We start from the raw sequence: 15,129 nt of genomic DNA, 5'->3' as shown, positions 1-15,129 counted from the left end.
GACTTTAAAATAGAGATGGTAAGTGTTTTTCTTTTCAGGTGTTAAAAACTGTGGTGCTCTTGTAACCTTCCTTTAACCATTTCTACTGCTCTAGTTCATGTCTGTTTTGCCACCTTTAAGATACCTTCTGTATCAAAAAAACATGATTATGTTTCTTAACTTGTTCTATTTTAAGAAGCATTGCAGGAATTCCAGGAAAAGTAAATAAGTGAATACAAAATAACTTGAATGAAATCAGCTTTTTGATATCAGATAGAGTCAGACTCACACTTCTGCTCATTCACAATGGTTAGAGGTCCATTCAGAAATGCATTCCAGAGTACTGAAGAATATAGTAGGATTTTGTTCATATGCCTTTCAAAGTATGGGGGTGGAGATATGGATAAACTACCTAAAAATATCTTAAAAACAACAAACATCAAAGAAAAATGCATTTCCTAGAAGAAGAAGCTATAGAAATACTGGTGTTATGAAATATAAATGTATTAGAAAAAAGTATAATGAAATGATATATGTAAGTACAATAAATTCCTCTAAAAGGACAAAGATTATCAGAGTGAGCCAGAATAAAATCTCAAGTGTGTTATATTATTTGCACAGGTTTTACCAAAATAAAGTGATGTGAAACATTGGGATAAAGGAACGCATTTTATAGAACCTTGCCTTTACTATACCAGTTGCCTGAATTTCACTTTCTCCCAGTACAGCCCTCCCCTTCACCTCTTTTAGTGTCACCCTATCACTGAAGGACTCCTCTGTAGAAGATTTTTGAGGAGCAGAAGTCTAACTGTCTTCATGTAGCCACTCCATTGTGTCTTTCTCCATAGCCCTTAACCCTGCAACTTACAGATTCTTCTTTTTTGTTTCCTTTGTTACCCCTCCCCGACCAAAGAATGACACTTTTAGCACACAGTCCTTGTTATTCCTCAAACTGCAGGGTCTTTGCACTGGTGCTCCCTGTCTGAAACTTTCCTACCATGTGCTGCATTACTAGCTCATCCTTCCTAAAATCTTTAGTCAGATGCCTATTTTTCACTGCCACTACCTAGGGCATAAAATTTTTGATTGCTTTTCGCGCCCCTCCTGCACAGCCCCCATGCACTAAGATGTTTTACATTTCCTTTATTTTTTATAGAACTTTCAAATTTTAGTATGTTGTATCAGTAATTTTTGTTTTTTTCTGTTTCTACCTGCTGAAAATTTACAATCTAAAATACTATAATACAGCTAGACTTCATATCAATATTTGAGACTTTCTTTAAAATTGGTAATTAAAAGATAAAAATAAATCTTTTAGCTTGAACATTAAAAGCATAATCATAAAATGTTCCTAGTCAGCAGGAAATAAAAAATTTAACTTGAAATTTTTTAATGTGCCACTATTTTCACACTAAGTACTAAAATGAATCAATTTGCGGATGATATACATTGTCTATTTTTCAGGAAGTTATAATAAAACTGTTTCAGATTGTCAGTTTCCTTCTCGGACATTTTCCAGTAAAGATCATGAATAAAGGGTATATAGGCTTTGAAGCAACACCCAGCATATGGTGCTGTTTCTCCCAGAGCCAGGATTCATGAGTGCAAGAATCAAGGGGTAGAAATGGTAGTGGCACCTCTCACTGTTACTCCTACAGACCCACTCAAAATTTTGCTCCCTATTTCCACAACCTTAAAGGGGCAAAGATTAAAAGAGGCAATCAAAAATATTTTAAAAAGAAATTAGTTCATAAGAAAGGTTATGACTAAAATTTCATAAAATACCATTTACATTGTGATATTAGCCTTTGATAAAGGCCATGTTTCATTATAGGCATTGACAGGAGCCTCATCACTAGCTTCCCCCAGAACTGTTCATCAGATGATAAATAGATCTTTCGAGGCATCACAAGGAAAATGTGGTGCAGGCCCCTGCTTTACTCTGGCAGCACCTCATCCACACACAGAGCCATGCGTGTGTAATGGGACTGACTCTTTTAGTGCGTTTGTTTAGTATTATTTTATTTTATTAAATATAAAAGGAGAGCAGAAAGGCCATGTAATCATGAAATGAGGATTGGATACTGACTATGCAGTATAATGATGATTATGTAAATCTACAGACACACATATAAGCATTCTATGCACAAAAGAAAACAATTGGGAGAAATTCATCAAAATGTTTTAAGTTTTGAATTGTTTTTATTGTGTTCTTTGAATTTTTTTACATTCTTGTTTTCTTCTAATGAACATATTTACTCCTATAATAGCATCACCCATTTAGCTATAAAAACATGTCATTGTAAAAAGTGTATCATTCCATTCCCAAACCTTTCTGTCATAGAGTAATGAGATATTTCTCCAGAAATAGCTTCTTCACCTTCCCAGTCAAAATATTAGGGCCTCACAAAGAAGGACCAAGCCAACAGGCCCTCCCTCCACTGTGTGCCCTCTAAGGGAAAGGCAACCAGTTCCTGGAAACCTCACAGAGCTGCAATTAGTCCTTGAACCTGTGTCCTTGGAAACATGCCACGCAAAACAGACCAAAAACTCCTTCTTGGGAATTGGTCCCCACAGAAGACTGAATGTTTCATGTACCCCCAAAACATGAGGGACCCTGGAATTACCAGCGTGAGAGGCAAGGCCACTCGGCTCTCCTTATGATCACAGGAGCTCCCTGAGGTTCTTTTGGATGAAATTTTCCATTTGACCAGGACCTGAATAAAAGTCCTAGTTGATTTCTTATGTCCTTTACCTCAGAATAAAGGGTAAAAAGTGAATAATGCATTATTCAACACAAATAAAAGGAAAAATGAATGCAGTAACATTTAAGCAGCACTTTTCTCAAGGAAAACAAAAGTTAAACTACAGAAATTTTTGACTCAAATGGTTTTCAAGTTTAATTCATGAGTAACATGTGACGTCGACAAATTTCTGGAATGACATTATTGGAATAAGGATTTTTCTCCCACTAACTTTGGCTCACAGTAAGTATTATTCTCAAGACTAGAGGGTTTCAGTTAAGATCAAGTAAAACTGGGACATTATAAGAAGACTATGCATATCCGTATCATTTAGACCTTATCTGCAGTAACTCCAGGAATTGTAAATGAGAAAGAGAGAGTTGATGGAAACAGGGTCTACAAGTAATGTGCATATATTAGAAATATAGTATTTGTAATAAATTTGATTTTGAATGGTCAAGTTAGGAAAACATCTTATTCTTTGAAATTAATATTAATATGTGGTCCATAGTTTTAACACACTCTAGTAAAGTCGCCTAGCTTGAAATTTCTTTGTCATGTATAGTGGAAACAAAGTGATGTTGAATAATGCCCTAAAAATCTTTTTCTATCATTGTTCATTATATTTATAGCATATTTTCTCACATTTGCTGAAATTAAATGTAAACAAGGATACAGTATTATGAACATGCTTTCTGGAGTCGGTCTATCTTGGTAGAACCATGGCCAGCATTTAACAGCTCTGACTCTGGATTAGATGCTTAAACTGGACCCTTTTTCTCATCTAAACAATGACACTAATGGTGGTTACATATGGCATAATGTTCTCATGTGGACTAAATACATTACTAAATACAAACATTTACAGCAGTGTTGGTCTTATTCTAATTATGGCATAGTTAGTTATTATTTAGTCATATCTAAATATCAGTTTATACCCATTCCTATATCTGGCTGTGAAACTAACATTTTTTTTCAGTTTTATTCTCTACACCTCTCATTATCTTCGTTTCTTAAAACAGGACACTAAAGTAAATGTGTGATGTTGTTCATACAGACACAAGCCTTTCTGAAGTCCCTGCTACGAACTTTCAACACTGACTTCTCAGCAGTTCAGAGCAGTTACCATTATGGGCAGAAGGAATACCACGCAGGTGACAGACTTCATCCTTCTGGGGCTGACAGATTCCCTGGAAGTCCAGCTGGTCCTCTTTCTGCTGTTCCTGCTGATGTACCTGATCACACTGCTGGGGAACGCAGGCATGGTGCTGGTGATCCGCCTGGACGTCAGCCTTCACACTCCCATGTACTTTTTCCTCAGTCACCTGAGCTTTCTCGACCTCATTTACTCAACCGTCATCACACCTAAAACTTTAGAGAACTTACTGACTTCCACCAAGTATATTTCCTACATGAGCTGCTTCACCCAGATGTACTTTTTTGTCTTCTTGGTTGCCACAGAATGTATTCTTCTCTCCTCAATGGCCTATGATCGCTACGTAGCCATCTGCAACCCCCTCCACTACCACGTCGTTATGTCCACAAGGCTCTGCTGCTCCCTCATCTTGGGGTCCTACCTCATTGGATTTATGGATTCCATTGTCAATGTGCTTTTCGTGAGCAGCTTGCATTTCTGTGACTCCAATGTAATCCATCACTTTTTCTGTGACGTATCCCCGATTTTAGCCCTATCTTGCACCGACACACATGGGGTTGAAATTATGATATTTATTTTTGCTGGTTCCACTCTAATGGTGTCTCTGATCACAATATCTGCATCCTATGTGTCCATTCTGTCTACCATCCTGAAAATTACTTCCACTTCAGGGAAGTGGAAAGCCTTCTCTACTTGTGCCTCCCATCTCCTGGGAGTCACCATCTTTTACGGTACTCTGATGTTCACTTACTTAAAACCAAGTAAATCCTACTCTTTGGGAAAGGATCAAGTAGCTTCTGTGTTTTACACAATCATGATCCCCATGTTGAATCCACTCATTTATAGTCTTAGGAACAAAGAAGTGAAAAATGCCCTCATTAGAATCATGCAGAAGAGAGAGGACTCTAGGCAATTAAAGTAACAATGATGTTAAACTTCTAAGATATTATTTTCTTCTTTTTGGTGTATTTACTTGTTCTCTTTCCAGAATTGGTTGAATCCTTTAATTTCTTTGTTTTTTGTAGAATTATCCTCTGCTTTACCAAATATGATCTTGGATATTTCTAGGAATACGTCTTTTCAAACTTACATTGTAATTGGAATCCATTAATTGTGTGCTAAAAATATTGTCTAAGTATATTTGTTTTTAAAGGCAACTGATGCTCAAAGTAAGTAAATACAATCGGCATCTTTTAAACAATATCATACAACATCTCACACATACTCTAACTTCAAAGATTTTATTAAGGAAAAGTGCTTCATTTTTGGAAAAATAATAACAGTTTCAGAAATTGTTTCATTTATTATACAGAGAAGAAATAGCACAGTTATGAGAAGCACTTCTCTGGATCCAAACATTCCAGGATTTAGATTCCTGATCTGCTACCCTTTTAGCTGTATAACCTCTAATAACTCCTGAAATTTAAGCCTACATTTTATCCACTGGACAAAATAAATAGTAATTCCAGGTCCACAGTGTTATTTTAAAGATAACATCAGGTAGTGAATGTTAAGTATTTAAGGTGATACTGATAAATACTGGCCACAATCATTAGCAGACACATTTCTGCAAAATTTTAATGCACAGGAATTTTTCTTAAGTTATATTCACTCGCTTTTTGTAAATTCCCTTTGACATTGGGACGTGACCAAGATTAATTTGAAGACAAATGCACAATAGCTAAAGAAAATGTAGCCCTTTATAATTTTGCATTTAGAATGGTATGTGTTTGCCCTGGAGAGATGTGTTAAATACTGAAACAATCAAGAATTAGACATGCCTTCACAGTTACTAGTGTTTTAGCGTATGTTCTTCTAGATCTACAGTGATGTATGTATGTGCATGTCTTACAAATATGAGGAATATTTCTTTCATTTTCTATGTACTTTTTACAGCTTTTTTCATACATTTACAAGCTTAACCTTTGATAATTTTGTTGTTGAAACCTGAGATGAATGTGTTCTTGGTACAGTGGAAACATCAGTATCCATCTTGCCATGCTTTGGACCTGAAATGCTGCAAACTCATCAAATTAGACGTCTCTTAAGCAGAAACACCTCTTTGGTGGTTACAGGCTGAAGATTTTACAACCTTATTTTTCTGCTGTGTCAACAGGCTTCAGTAAACTGCTTTTATTGAATTTCTGTGTATGTTTAAAAATCAATGCATTTTTCCTGATTTCTAAGGATTTGTGATGGCCATTACAAAATAAATACTTGAAAATTGTGGTTGATTCATTTGTTTTAAAATTTTTAACAGATACAAGTTTGAAATGGTTAGCTTTTTATTTCTTTGCATATTTATGCCCTGTAGCTTCTATGCCCAGCATTTGTCTTGAGGTATCTTTACCACTTGGAAGAATTATGATACTCAGTAAATTTGATATGAGGCACGAATTCTATTTAAGGGTTGTAATTAGGAAGGAAGAAGAAAAGCTATAGAAGTAGCAGGCGGCAGAAAACATGGGAAGATTGATTATTTCTTTGACATATCTTCTTGTAGAGTAACTTCAGCATGTATAGGTTTTAAGCTACTACTTAAATTGCGCACACACATTAACATAATAGGAGTATAGTTACATAACCAAAGCATACCTGTAATTACCAGCCATCTCCAGTGAAACCAAGAAAACCAGTTAGGCACCTTAGGCATTTGTGAAAACTTATCTATGATATGGTGGATATTGTCCAACTGAACTTGAACAGTCTGAGAGAAATCAGACAAATTAAAACAAGCCATCCCTGGGGACTGTTAACATACCATATGTTCTTTTAACAGTAAATAGTTTGTAGTTGTAAGATTTTGGAGCGCTACAGTTTGCACTTCTCCAAATTCTTGGTTGAGTTGCAACATTATAGATCCAGTCAAATTTGTTGTTTTACTGTATGCACAGGCCAGCTTGGATATCTCCTTCATTCCCATGGCAAGTCCAGGAACTGGTAGGATGAGTGCATCTACACCTGTAGCAGTGCGTGGATCATTGTTGAGGTTTTTTGTTGATCATCTTCTGGCATGAGTCTTCCAGAGAGTGCTGATGTTGGAAGATTTTTTCATATTGTATCTTAGTTCATTTTCAGAGTAGCCAAATTAGGCTTTCATCCTGTGTATAAACAAAAACAGACACTTTGCCTACACTTTTATATGTCCTTTATATCATTGTGTAGAACTCATTGGAGGTCACCAGACAGGAACTGCTTTTTTTCTTTTTATCATTAATCTACACTTACATGACGAATATTTTGTTTACTAGGCTCTCCCGTATACCAGGTCCCCCCTATATACCCCTTTACAGTCACTGTCCATCAGCGTAGCAAAATGTTGAAGAATCACTACTTGTCTTCTCTGTGTTGTACAGCCCTCCCCTTTCTCTCACCCCCCAATGCATGCTAATCTTAATACCCCCCTTTTTCGTCCCCCCGTTATCCCTCCCTACCCACCCATCCTCCCCAGTCCCTTTCCCTTTGGTACCTGTTAGTCCATTCTTGAGTTCTATGATTGTGCTGCTGTTTTGTTCCTTCAGTTTTTCCTTTGTTCTTATACTCCACAGATGAGTGAAATCATTTGGTATTTCTCTTTCTCCACTTGGCTAGTTTCACTGAGCATCATACCCTTCAGCTCCATCCATGTTGCTGCAAATGGTAGGATTTGACCTTTTCTTATGGCTGAGTACTATTCCATTGTGTTTATGTACCACATCTTCTTTATCCATTCATCTATCGATGGACATTTAGGATGCTTCCAATTCTTGGCAATTGTAAATAGTGCTGTGATAAACATAGGGGTGCATTGGTCTTTCTCATACTTGATTGCTGCACTCTTAGGGTAAACTCCTAGGAGTGCAATTCTGGGGTCAAATGGTAGGTCTGTTTTAAGCATTTTGATGTACCTCCATACTGCTTTCCACAATGGTTGAACTAATTTACATTCCCACCAGCAGTGTAGGAGGGTTCCCTTTTCTCCATAGCCTCGCCAACATTTGTTGTTTTTTGTCTTTTGGATGCCAGCCATTCTTACTGGTGTGAGGTGATACCTCATTGTAGTTTTAATTTGCATTTCTCTGATAATTAGCAATGTGGAGCATCTTTTCATGTGTCTGTTGGCCATCTGTATTTCTTTTTAGGAGAACCGTCATTTCAGTTCCTCTGCCGAATTTTTAGTTGGGTTATTTGTTTTTGTCTGTTGAGTCGTGTGAGCTCTTTTACATTCTGGATGTCAAGCCTTTATCGGATCTGTCATTTTCAAATATATTCTCCCATACTGTAGGGTTCCTTTTTGTTCTATTGATGGTGTCTTTTGCTGTACAGAAGCTGTTCAGCTTAATATAGTCCCACTTGTTCATTTTTGCTGTTGTTTTCCTTGCCCGGGGAGGTATGTTCAAAAGAGGTCACTCATGTTTATGTCTAAGAGGTTTTTGCCTATGTTTTTTCCAAGAGTTTAATGGTTTCATGACTTACATTCAGGTCTTTGATCCATTTTGAGTTTACTTTTGTATATGGGGTTAGACAATGGTCCAGTTTCATTCTCCTACATGTAGCTGTATAGTTTTGCCAGCACCATCTGTTGAAGAGACTGTCATTTCGCCATTGTATGTCCATGGCTACTTATCAAATAATAATTGACCATATATGTCTGGGTTAATGTCTGGATGGTCTAGTCTGTTCCATTGGTCTGTGACTCTGTTCTTGTGCCAGTAACAAATTGTCTTGATTACTATGGCTTTATAATAGAGCTTGAATTTGTGGAGTGAGATTTCCCCTACTTTATTCTTTCTCAGGATTGCTTTGGCTTTTCGGTGTCTTTGGTGTTTCCATATGAATTTTTGAATTATTTGTTCCAGTTCACTGAAGAATGTTCCTGGTAGATTCATAGGGATTGCAACAAAGCTGTATATTGCTTTGGGCAGGATGGTCATGTTGATGATATTAATTCTTCTTTTCCGCGAGCATGGGTTGAGTTTCCATCTGTTAGTGTCCCCTTTAATTTCTCTTAATAATGACTTGTAGTTTTCAGAGTATAAGTCTTTCACTTCTTTGGTTAGATTTATTCCTAGGTATTTTATTTTTTTGATGCAATTGTGAATGGAGTTGTTTTCCTGATTTCCTGATTTCTCTTTCTATTGGTTCATTGTTAGTGTATAGGAAGGCACCGATTTCTGTGTGTTGATTTTGTATCCTTCAAATTTGCTGTAATCCGATATCTGTTCTAGTAGTTTTGGGGTGGAGTCTTTAGGGTTTTTTATGTACAGTATCATGTCATCTGCAAACAGTGACAGATTAACTTCTTTTTTACCAATCTGGATTCCTTGTATTTTTTTGTTTTGTCTGATTGTCATGGCTAGGACCTCCAGTACTATGCTAAATAACAGTGGAGAGAGTGGGCATCCCTGTCTAGTTCCTGATCTCAGAGGAAAAGCTTTCAGCTTCTCGCTGTTCAATATAATGTTGGCTGTGGGATTTTCATCGATATCCTTTATTATGTTGAGGTACTTGCCCTCTATTCCCATTTTGCTGAGAGTTTTTATCATGAATGGATGTTGAACTTTGTCAAATGCTTTTTCAGCATCTATGGAGATGATCATGTGGTTTCTGTCTTTCTTTCTGTTGATGTGGTAGATGATGTTGATGGACTTCCGAACATTGTGCCATCCTTGCATCCCTGGTATGAATCCCACTAGGTAATGGTGTACGATTCTTTTTATGTATTTTTGAATTCGGTTTGCTAATATTTTGTTGAGTATTTTTGCATATACGTTCATCGGGGATTTTGTTTTGTAGTTTTCTTTTTTGGTTGGGTTTTTGCCTGGTTTTGTATTAGGGTGACGTTAGCTTCATAGAATGAGTTTGGGAGTATTCCCTCCTCTTCTATTTTTTGGGAAACTTTAAGGAGAATGGGTATTATGTGTTCCCTGTGTGTCTGAAAAAATTCCGTGGTAAATCCATCTGGCCTGGGGGTTTTTTCTTTGGTATTTTTTTGATTACCGCTTCAATTTCGTTGCTGGTAATTGGTTTGTTTAGATTTTGTGTTTCTTCCTTGGTCAGTTTTGAGAGGTTGTATTTTTCTAGGAATTTGTCCATTTCTCCTATGTTTCCCAGCTTTTTAGCATATGGGTTCTCATAGTATTCTGCAGTAATTCTTTGTATTTCTGTGGGGTGCGTCGTGATTTTTCCTTTCTCATTTCTGATTCTGTTGATTTGTGTTGACTCTCTATTCCTCTTAATAAGTCTGTCTAGAGACTTATCTATTTTTTTATTTTCTCAAAGAACCATCTCTTTGTTTCATTGATTTTTGCTACTGTTTTATTCTTCTCAATTTTATTTATTTCTTCTCTGATCTTTATTATGTCCCTCCTTCTGCTGACCTTAGGCCTCATTTGTTCTTCTTTTTCCAATGTCGATAATTGTGACATTAGACCATTCATTTGGGATTGTTCTTCCTTTTTTAAATATGCCTGGATTGCTATATACTTTCCTCTTAAGACTGCTTTTGCTGTGTCCCACAGTAGTTGGGGCTTTGTGTTGTTGTTTTCGTTTGTTTCCATATATTGCTGGATCTCCATTTTGATTTGGTCATTGATCCATTGATTAGTTAGGAGCGTGTTGTTAATCCTCCATGTGTTTGTGAGCCTTTTTGCTTTCTTTGTACAGTTTATTTCTAGTTTTATGCCTTTGTGGTCTGAAAAGTTCGATGGTAGGATTTCAATCTTTTGGAATTTACTGAGGCTCTTTTTGTGTCCTTGTATGTGGTCTATTCTGGAGTATGTTGCAAGTGCACTTGAGAAGAATGTGCATCCTGTTGCTTTTGGATGTAGAGTTCTGTAGATGTCTATTAGGTCCATCTGTTCTAGTGTGTTTTTCAGTGCCTCTGTGTCCTTACTTATTTTCCGTGTGGTGGATCTGTCCTTTGGAGTGAGTGGTGTGTTGACGTCTCCTAGAGTGAATGCATTGCATTCTATTTCCTCCTTTAGTTCTGTTTGTATTTGTTTCAGGTATGTTGGTGCTCCTGTATTGGGTCCATATATATTTATAATGGTTATATCCTCTTGTTGGAATGAGCCCTTTATCATTATGTAATGTCCTTCTTTGTATTTTGTTACTTTCTTTATTTTGAAGTTTGTTTTGTCTGTTACCAGAATGGCAACACCTGCTTTCTTCTCTCTGTTGTTTGCATGAAGTATCTTTTTCCATCCCTTGACTTTAAGTCTGTTCATGTCTTTGGGTTTGGGGTGAGTTTCTTGTAAGCAGCATATGGATGGATCTTGCTTTTTTTTTTTCCATTCTATTACTCTGTGTCTTTTGACTGGTGCATTCAGTCCATTTACATTTAGGGTGATCATTGAAAGGTATGAACTTATTGCCAATGCAGGCTTTAAGTTTGTGGTTACCAAAGGTTCAGGGTTAGCTTCTTTACTATCTTACTATCTAATTTAACTCGCTTGTTGAGCTATTATAAATGTGGTCTGATGATTCTTTATTTCTCTCCCTTCTTATTTGTCCTCCTCCCTTCTTCATATGTTGGATGTTTTGTTGTGTGCTCTTTTTAGGAGTGCTCCCATCTAGAGCAGTCCCTGTAGGATGCCCTGAATAGGTGGTTTGTGGGAGGCAAATTCCCTCAACTTTTGCTTGTCTGGGAATTGTTTAATCCCTCTTTCATATTTAAATGATATTCGTGCTGGATACAGTAGTCTTGGTTCGAGGCCCTTCTGTTTCATTGCATTAAATATATCATGCCATTCTCTTCTGGCCTGTAGGGTTTCTGTTGAGAAGTCTGATGATAGTGTGATGGGTTTTCCTTTGTAGTTGACCTTTTTTGTCTCTCTGGCTTCCTTTAATAATTTGTCCTTGTCTTTGATCTTAGCCTTTTTAATTGTTATGTGTCTTGGTGTTGCCTTCCTTGGATCCCTTGTCATGGGAGTTCTGTGAACCTCTGTGGTCTGAGAGGCCATTTCTTCCTGTAGTTTGGGGAAGTTTTTGGCAATTATTTCTTCAAAGACACTTTCTATCCCTATTTCTCTCTTTTCTTCTTTTGGAACCCCTATAATGCAGATATTGTTCTGTTTCGATTGGTCACTCAGCTCTCTTAAAATTCTTTCATTCCTGGAGATCCTTTTATCTCTCTCTGCATCAGCTTCTCTGCATTCCTGTTCTCTGTTTTCTAGTCCATTAATGGTCTCTTGCATCTCGTCCATTCTGTTTTGAATTCCTTCCAGAGCTTGTTTTATTTCTGTATTCTCCTTCCTTAGTTCTTGCATATTTCTCTGCAAGTCTATCAGCATGGTTATGACTTTTGTTTTGAATTCTTTTTCAAGAAGATTGGTTAAATCTATCTCCCAGGTTCCTTCTCAGGGGAAGATGTAGCAGATGCCGAAGCTGTCTGGGTTAGTCTTGTCTGGATCATATTTTTTTGCCTTTTCATGTTGACAGGTGCTATTGACTGTCAGCTGGGAGGTCCAAACTTTTCACTTGCTACTGGCCTTTCTTTACTGGGACAACTGCGACCCCTAGTGGTTTGTGTTGGGTAATTGCATGTAGGCTGGGTCTTTGTGTCTTGCCCGGCCAAAATGTAGGAATTTTCCTTTCTGTGGGCCTGTTTTGCCTTAGGTTGTTTCTCTGCTTTCACAGCGACTGGAGGGGTAACAGACGGGGAGGCTGTTTGGCTGTTTACCTCCGTGAGGTGTCTCTGAGATTTTGCCCATTGGGTTAGTTCGCCCAGTTTTCCCTGTAATTTACAGCCACTGTGCTGTGACCTGTGTTTTTTCCGTCTAGCTGTTAAATCCCTGTCCCTTTAAGACTTTCAAAAAGCACTCGCTCCCTTTAGTCACAGGGGCATCAGCTTTGCCACCTGTTCAGAGTTCTTGCTGCCCTATTTCCCTAGTTTCCATCCCTACACGCATGCACTGTGTCTTTGCTCTGGTGCGGGTGACTGGGGCTGGGTGTTTAGCAGTCCTGGGCTCCCTCTCCCTCCTGCCGGGAGCTGGGGGGAGGTGTGCTCGGGTCCCGCCAAGCCGAGGTTTGTATCTTACCCCTTTCACCAGGCGCTCAGCTCTCGCACGTGTGTATGTAGTCAGGCTGTTGTCCTGTGTCTTCTGGTCTCTCTTTTAGGATTAGTTGTATTTGTTGTATTTTCAAAAATATACATGTTTTTGGGAGGAGATTCCCACCGTCCTACTCATGCCACCATTTGGCTCTGCCTTATTATACATATTTTTAAGGGCAATTGCACAAAATGAGAAAACATAGTTGCCATTTTTCAAACTATGTCATGCAAGGTGGTATGCATACTCCAACTTTAGAGAGTTTTACTACAGAAAAAAGATATATTTTGGACACAATGTTAAAAACAGTTTCAGAAATTGTTTCATTTATTATATAGAAATGAAACATGGTAGAATCATTACAAGAACTATCTTTGAAACCAAACCTTCCAGGATTTAGATTCTACATCTGCTACCCTTTTAGCTATGTCAGTCATTGAAACATTAATCATCAGTTCTCTCAATGCAAAATAAAAATAATAAATCCACTCCATAGAATTACTGTAAAGATTATATCAGTTAATAGATGTATAACTTTTAAGACAGTACTTCTAAATATTAATCATATCATTAGAAAAACTTATATTCCCGCAATAAATTTGCAATGCACAATGTTTTTTTTTTTAGAGAATATTCCCCGGTGTTTATATGTTATTTTTGGTTAATTTAAGTGACAAACGGAAACAGCTAAGGACAAACTTAGCACTTTAGCAACTTTGGGTTGAGAAAGGTATATGCTAACCTTGGAGAAAATTTGGAGAATATTGAAGAAATCAAGGAAATAGAAATGCCCTCTATTTCTGTTTTTATTATTTCTCAACAAATAAAACAAGTTATAAAGTTTTGTATGTGTTCTTCCAGATCTACAATTATGCATGCATTGTATATATTAAAATTATAAGCACAGTTAGTCATTTTCTGTATGCTTTTGCATCTTTCTGTATACACTTACTAGCTTAACCTTTGGTAATTATTTGGTCTATGAAACCTGAGATGAATGTGTTCTTAGAACTTGTAAAAATCCAGACTCTCAACTTGCCATGCTTAGGATGTGAAATATGTATTCATCAAGTTAAGAATCTGTGTGCAGAGATATCTCTTTGGTGGCTACCTGATAAACAGTTTACAGTCTTATCATTTCTGTCACATGTCAACAAGCTTCAGTAAAGTTCCTCTCTGATGTATTTTTATGTATTTTTAATAACCATTGTCTTCTGATTTCTATAGGTTTGTTATGGTCATTAAAAATAAATTCTTGAATTAAATGCATGACTCATTTGTTTTAAAATATTTAACAGAGACAGTTTGCAAAGCTAAGAAATGGCAATGAATTTAGATTTTGTGGCAGCCCTTGAACTTTAGTCAGCTAGAGTACTAAAATACCCTTTTCAAAAAAAAGTTTCCTCTATATCATGTGGAGTTGCAGATTAATTATCTATTCATTGTTTGATTTTTCTGTTTCAACTTTTGTAACTAGAAAATTTTCATCTAAATAATAATGTTTATAAATTGTATTTTTTTTGAACTTCACATTGTTTTACTTGTGTATAAAAATAACTATATTTTATTATTCTTCCTAAATACGGTTTAAATGTTTTGAAAACATGAAAAAGTGCAAAATATCTTTTAGGAGTTAAAAGCTTAAAGAATTTTACTAATTCAAAACTGTCAAAAAGTCTCAAATCCCTTAAAAATGAATTATTTTTATTTACTTCACATATTAAAAATTTCCCTTATCATATGTCAATGTTATTTAAAATTATGCCTCATTTTCGCTTTGATATCCATTTTGTCCAGATGAAATATTTATAGCTACTGCTATATGTTTTTGTTTGCAATTAGAGATGAGTGTTTGATTAACATTTATTATTCAATTATATGCTTTGATGGCTCATTTGTCATCTCCTGTATGTCTTATGTCTTTTTTGTATAATTACAGTCTTTTTTCACATTTCTGGTTATATTTTTATAAGGTAGGTTTTCACCTTGTTTTCATTTATGCCTATTCCTATCTTTAGGCAAAGTATTTCATTGGTTTGTGACCAAAGATGGTCAACAGATTCTATGAATTTGTGGACAACACTTAAGGAAATACTAATTTAAGAAATTAGACTCTATTCATATTAAGACTGCACTTTACTCATTATACTATAATTCAGAAAGCATGTTTATGTTATAACATACATGTAGTATAATCTAGAAGCAATGAAATGTGTAG

At 36.4% G+C, this 15,129-nt stretch overlaps 1 protein-coding gene across 1 annotated transcript; it reads left to right on the top strand.

The window, feature by feature from the left end:
* Positions 1–3,853: 3,853 nt before the first annotated feature.
* LOC130684836 (olfactory receptor 8H1-like) lies at positions 3,854–9,713 on the top strand. The gene is made up of 2 exons (XM_057507081.1): positions 3,854–4,797; positions 9,695–9,713. Exons 1-2 carry the CDS (start codon positions 3,854–3,856, stop codon positions 9,711–9,713), a joined length of 963 nt encoding a protein of 320 aa, XP_057363064.1.
* Positions 9,714–15,129: the final 5,416 nt, after the last annotated feature.

Source organism: Manis pentadactyla, chromosome 9 (genome assembly GCF_030020395.1).
Source record: "Manis pentadactyla isolate mManPen7 chromosome 9, mManPen7.hap1, whole genome shotgun sequence".
NCBI lineage: Eukaryota > Metazoa > Chordata > Mammalia > Pholidota > Manidae > Manis > Manis pentadactyla.
Note: the sequence above shows the minus strand (reverse complement) of the source record. Positions and strands in the feature narration are given on the sequence as shown.

What these genes read in the sequence shown, in the direction of transcription:
- LOC130684836 (XM_057507081.1), top strand. Translation starts at nt 3,854, where the DNA reads ATGGGCAGAAGGAATACCACGCAGGTGACAGACTTCATCCTTCTGGGG.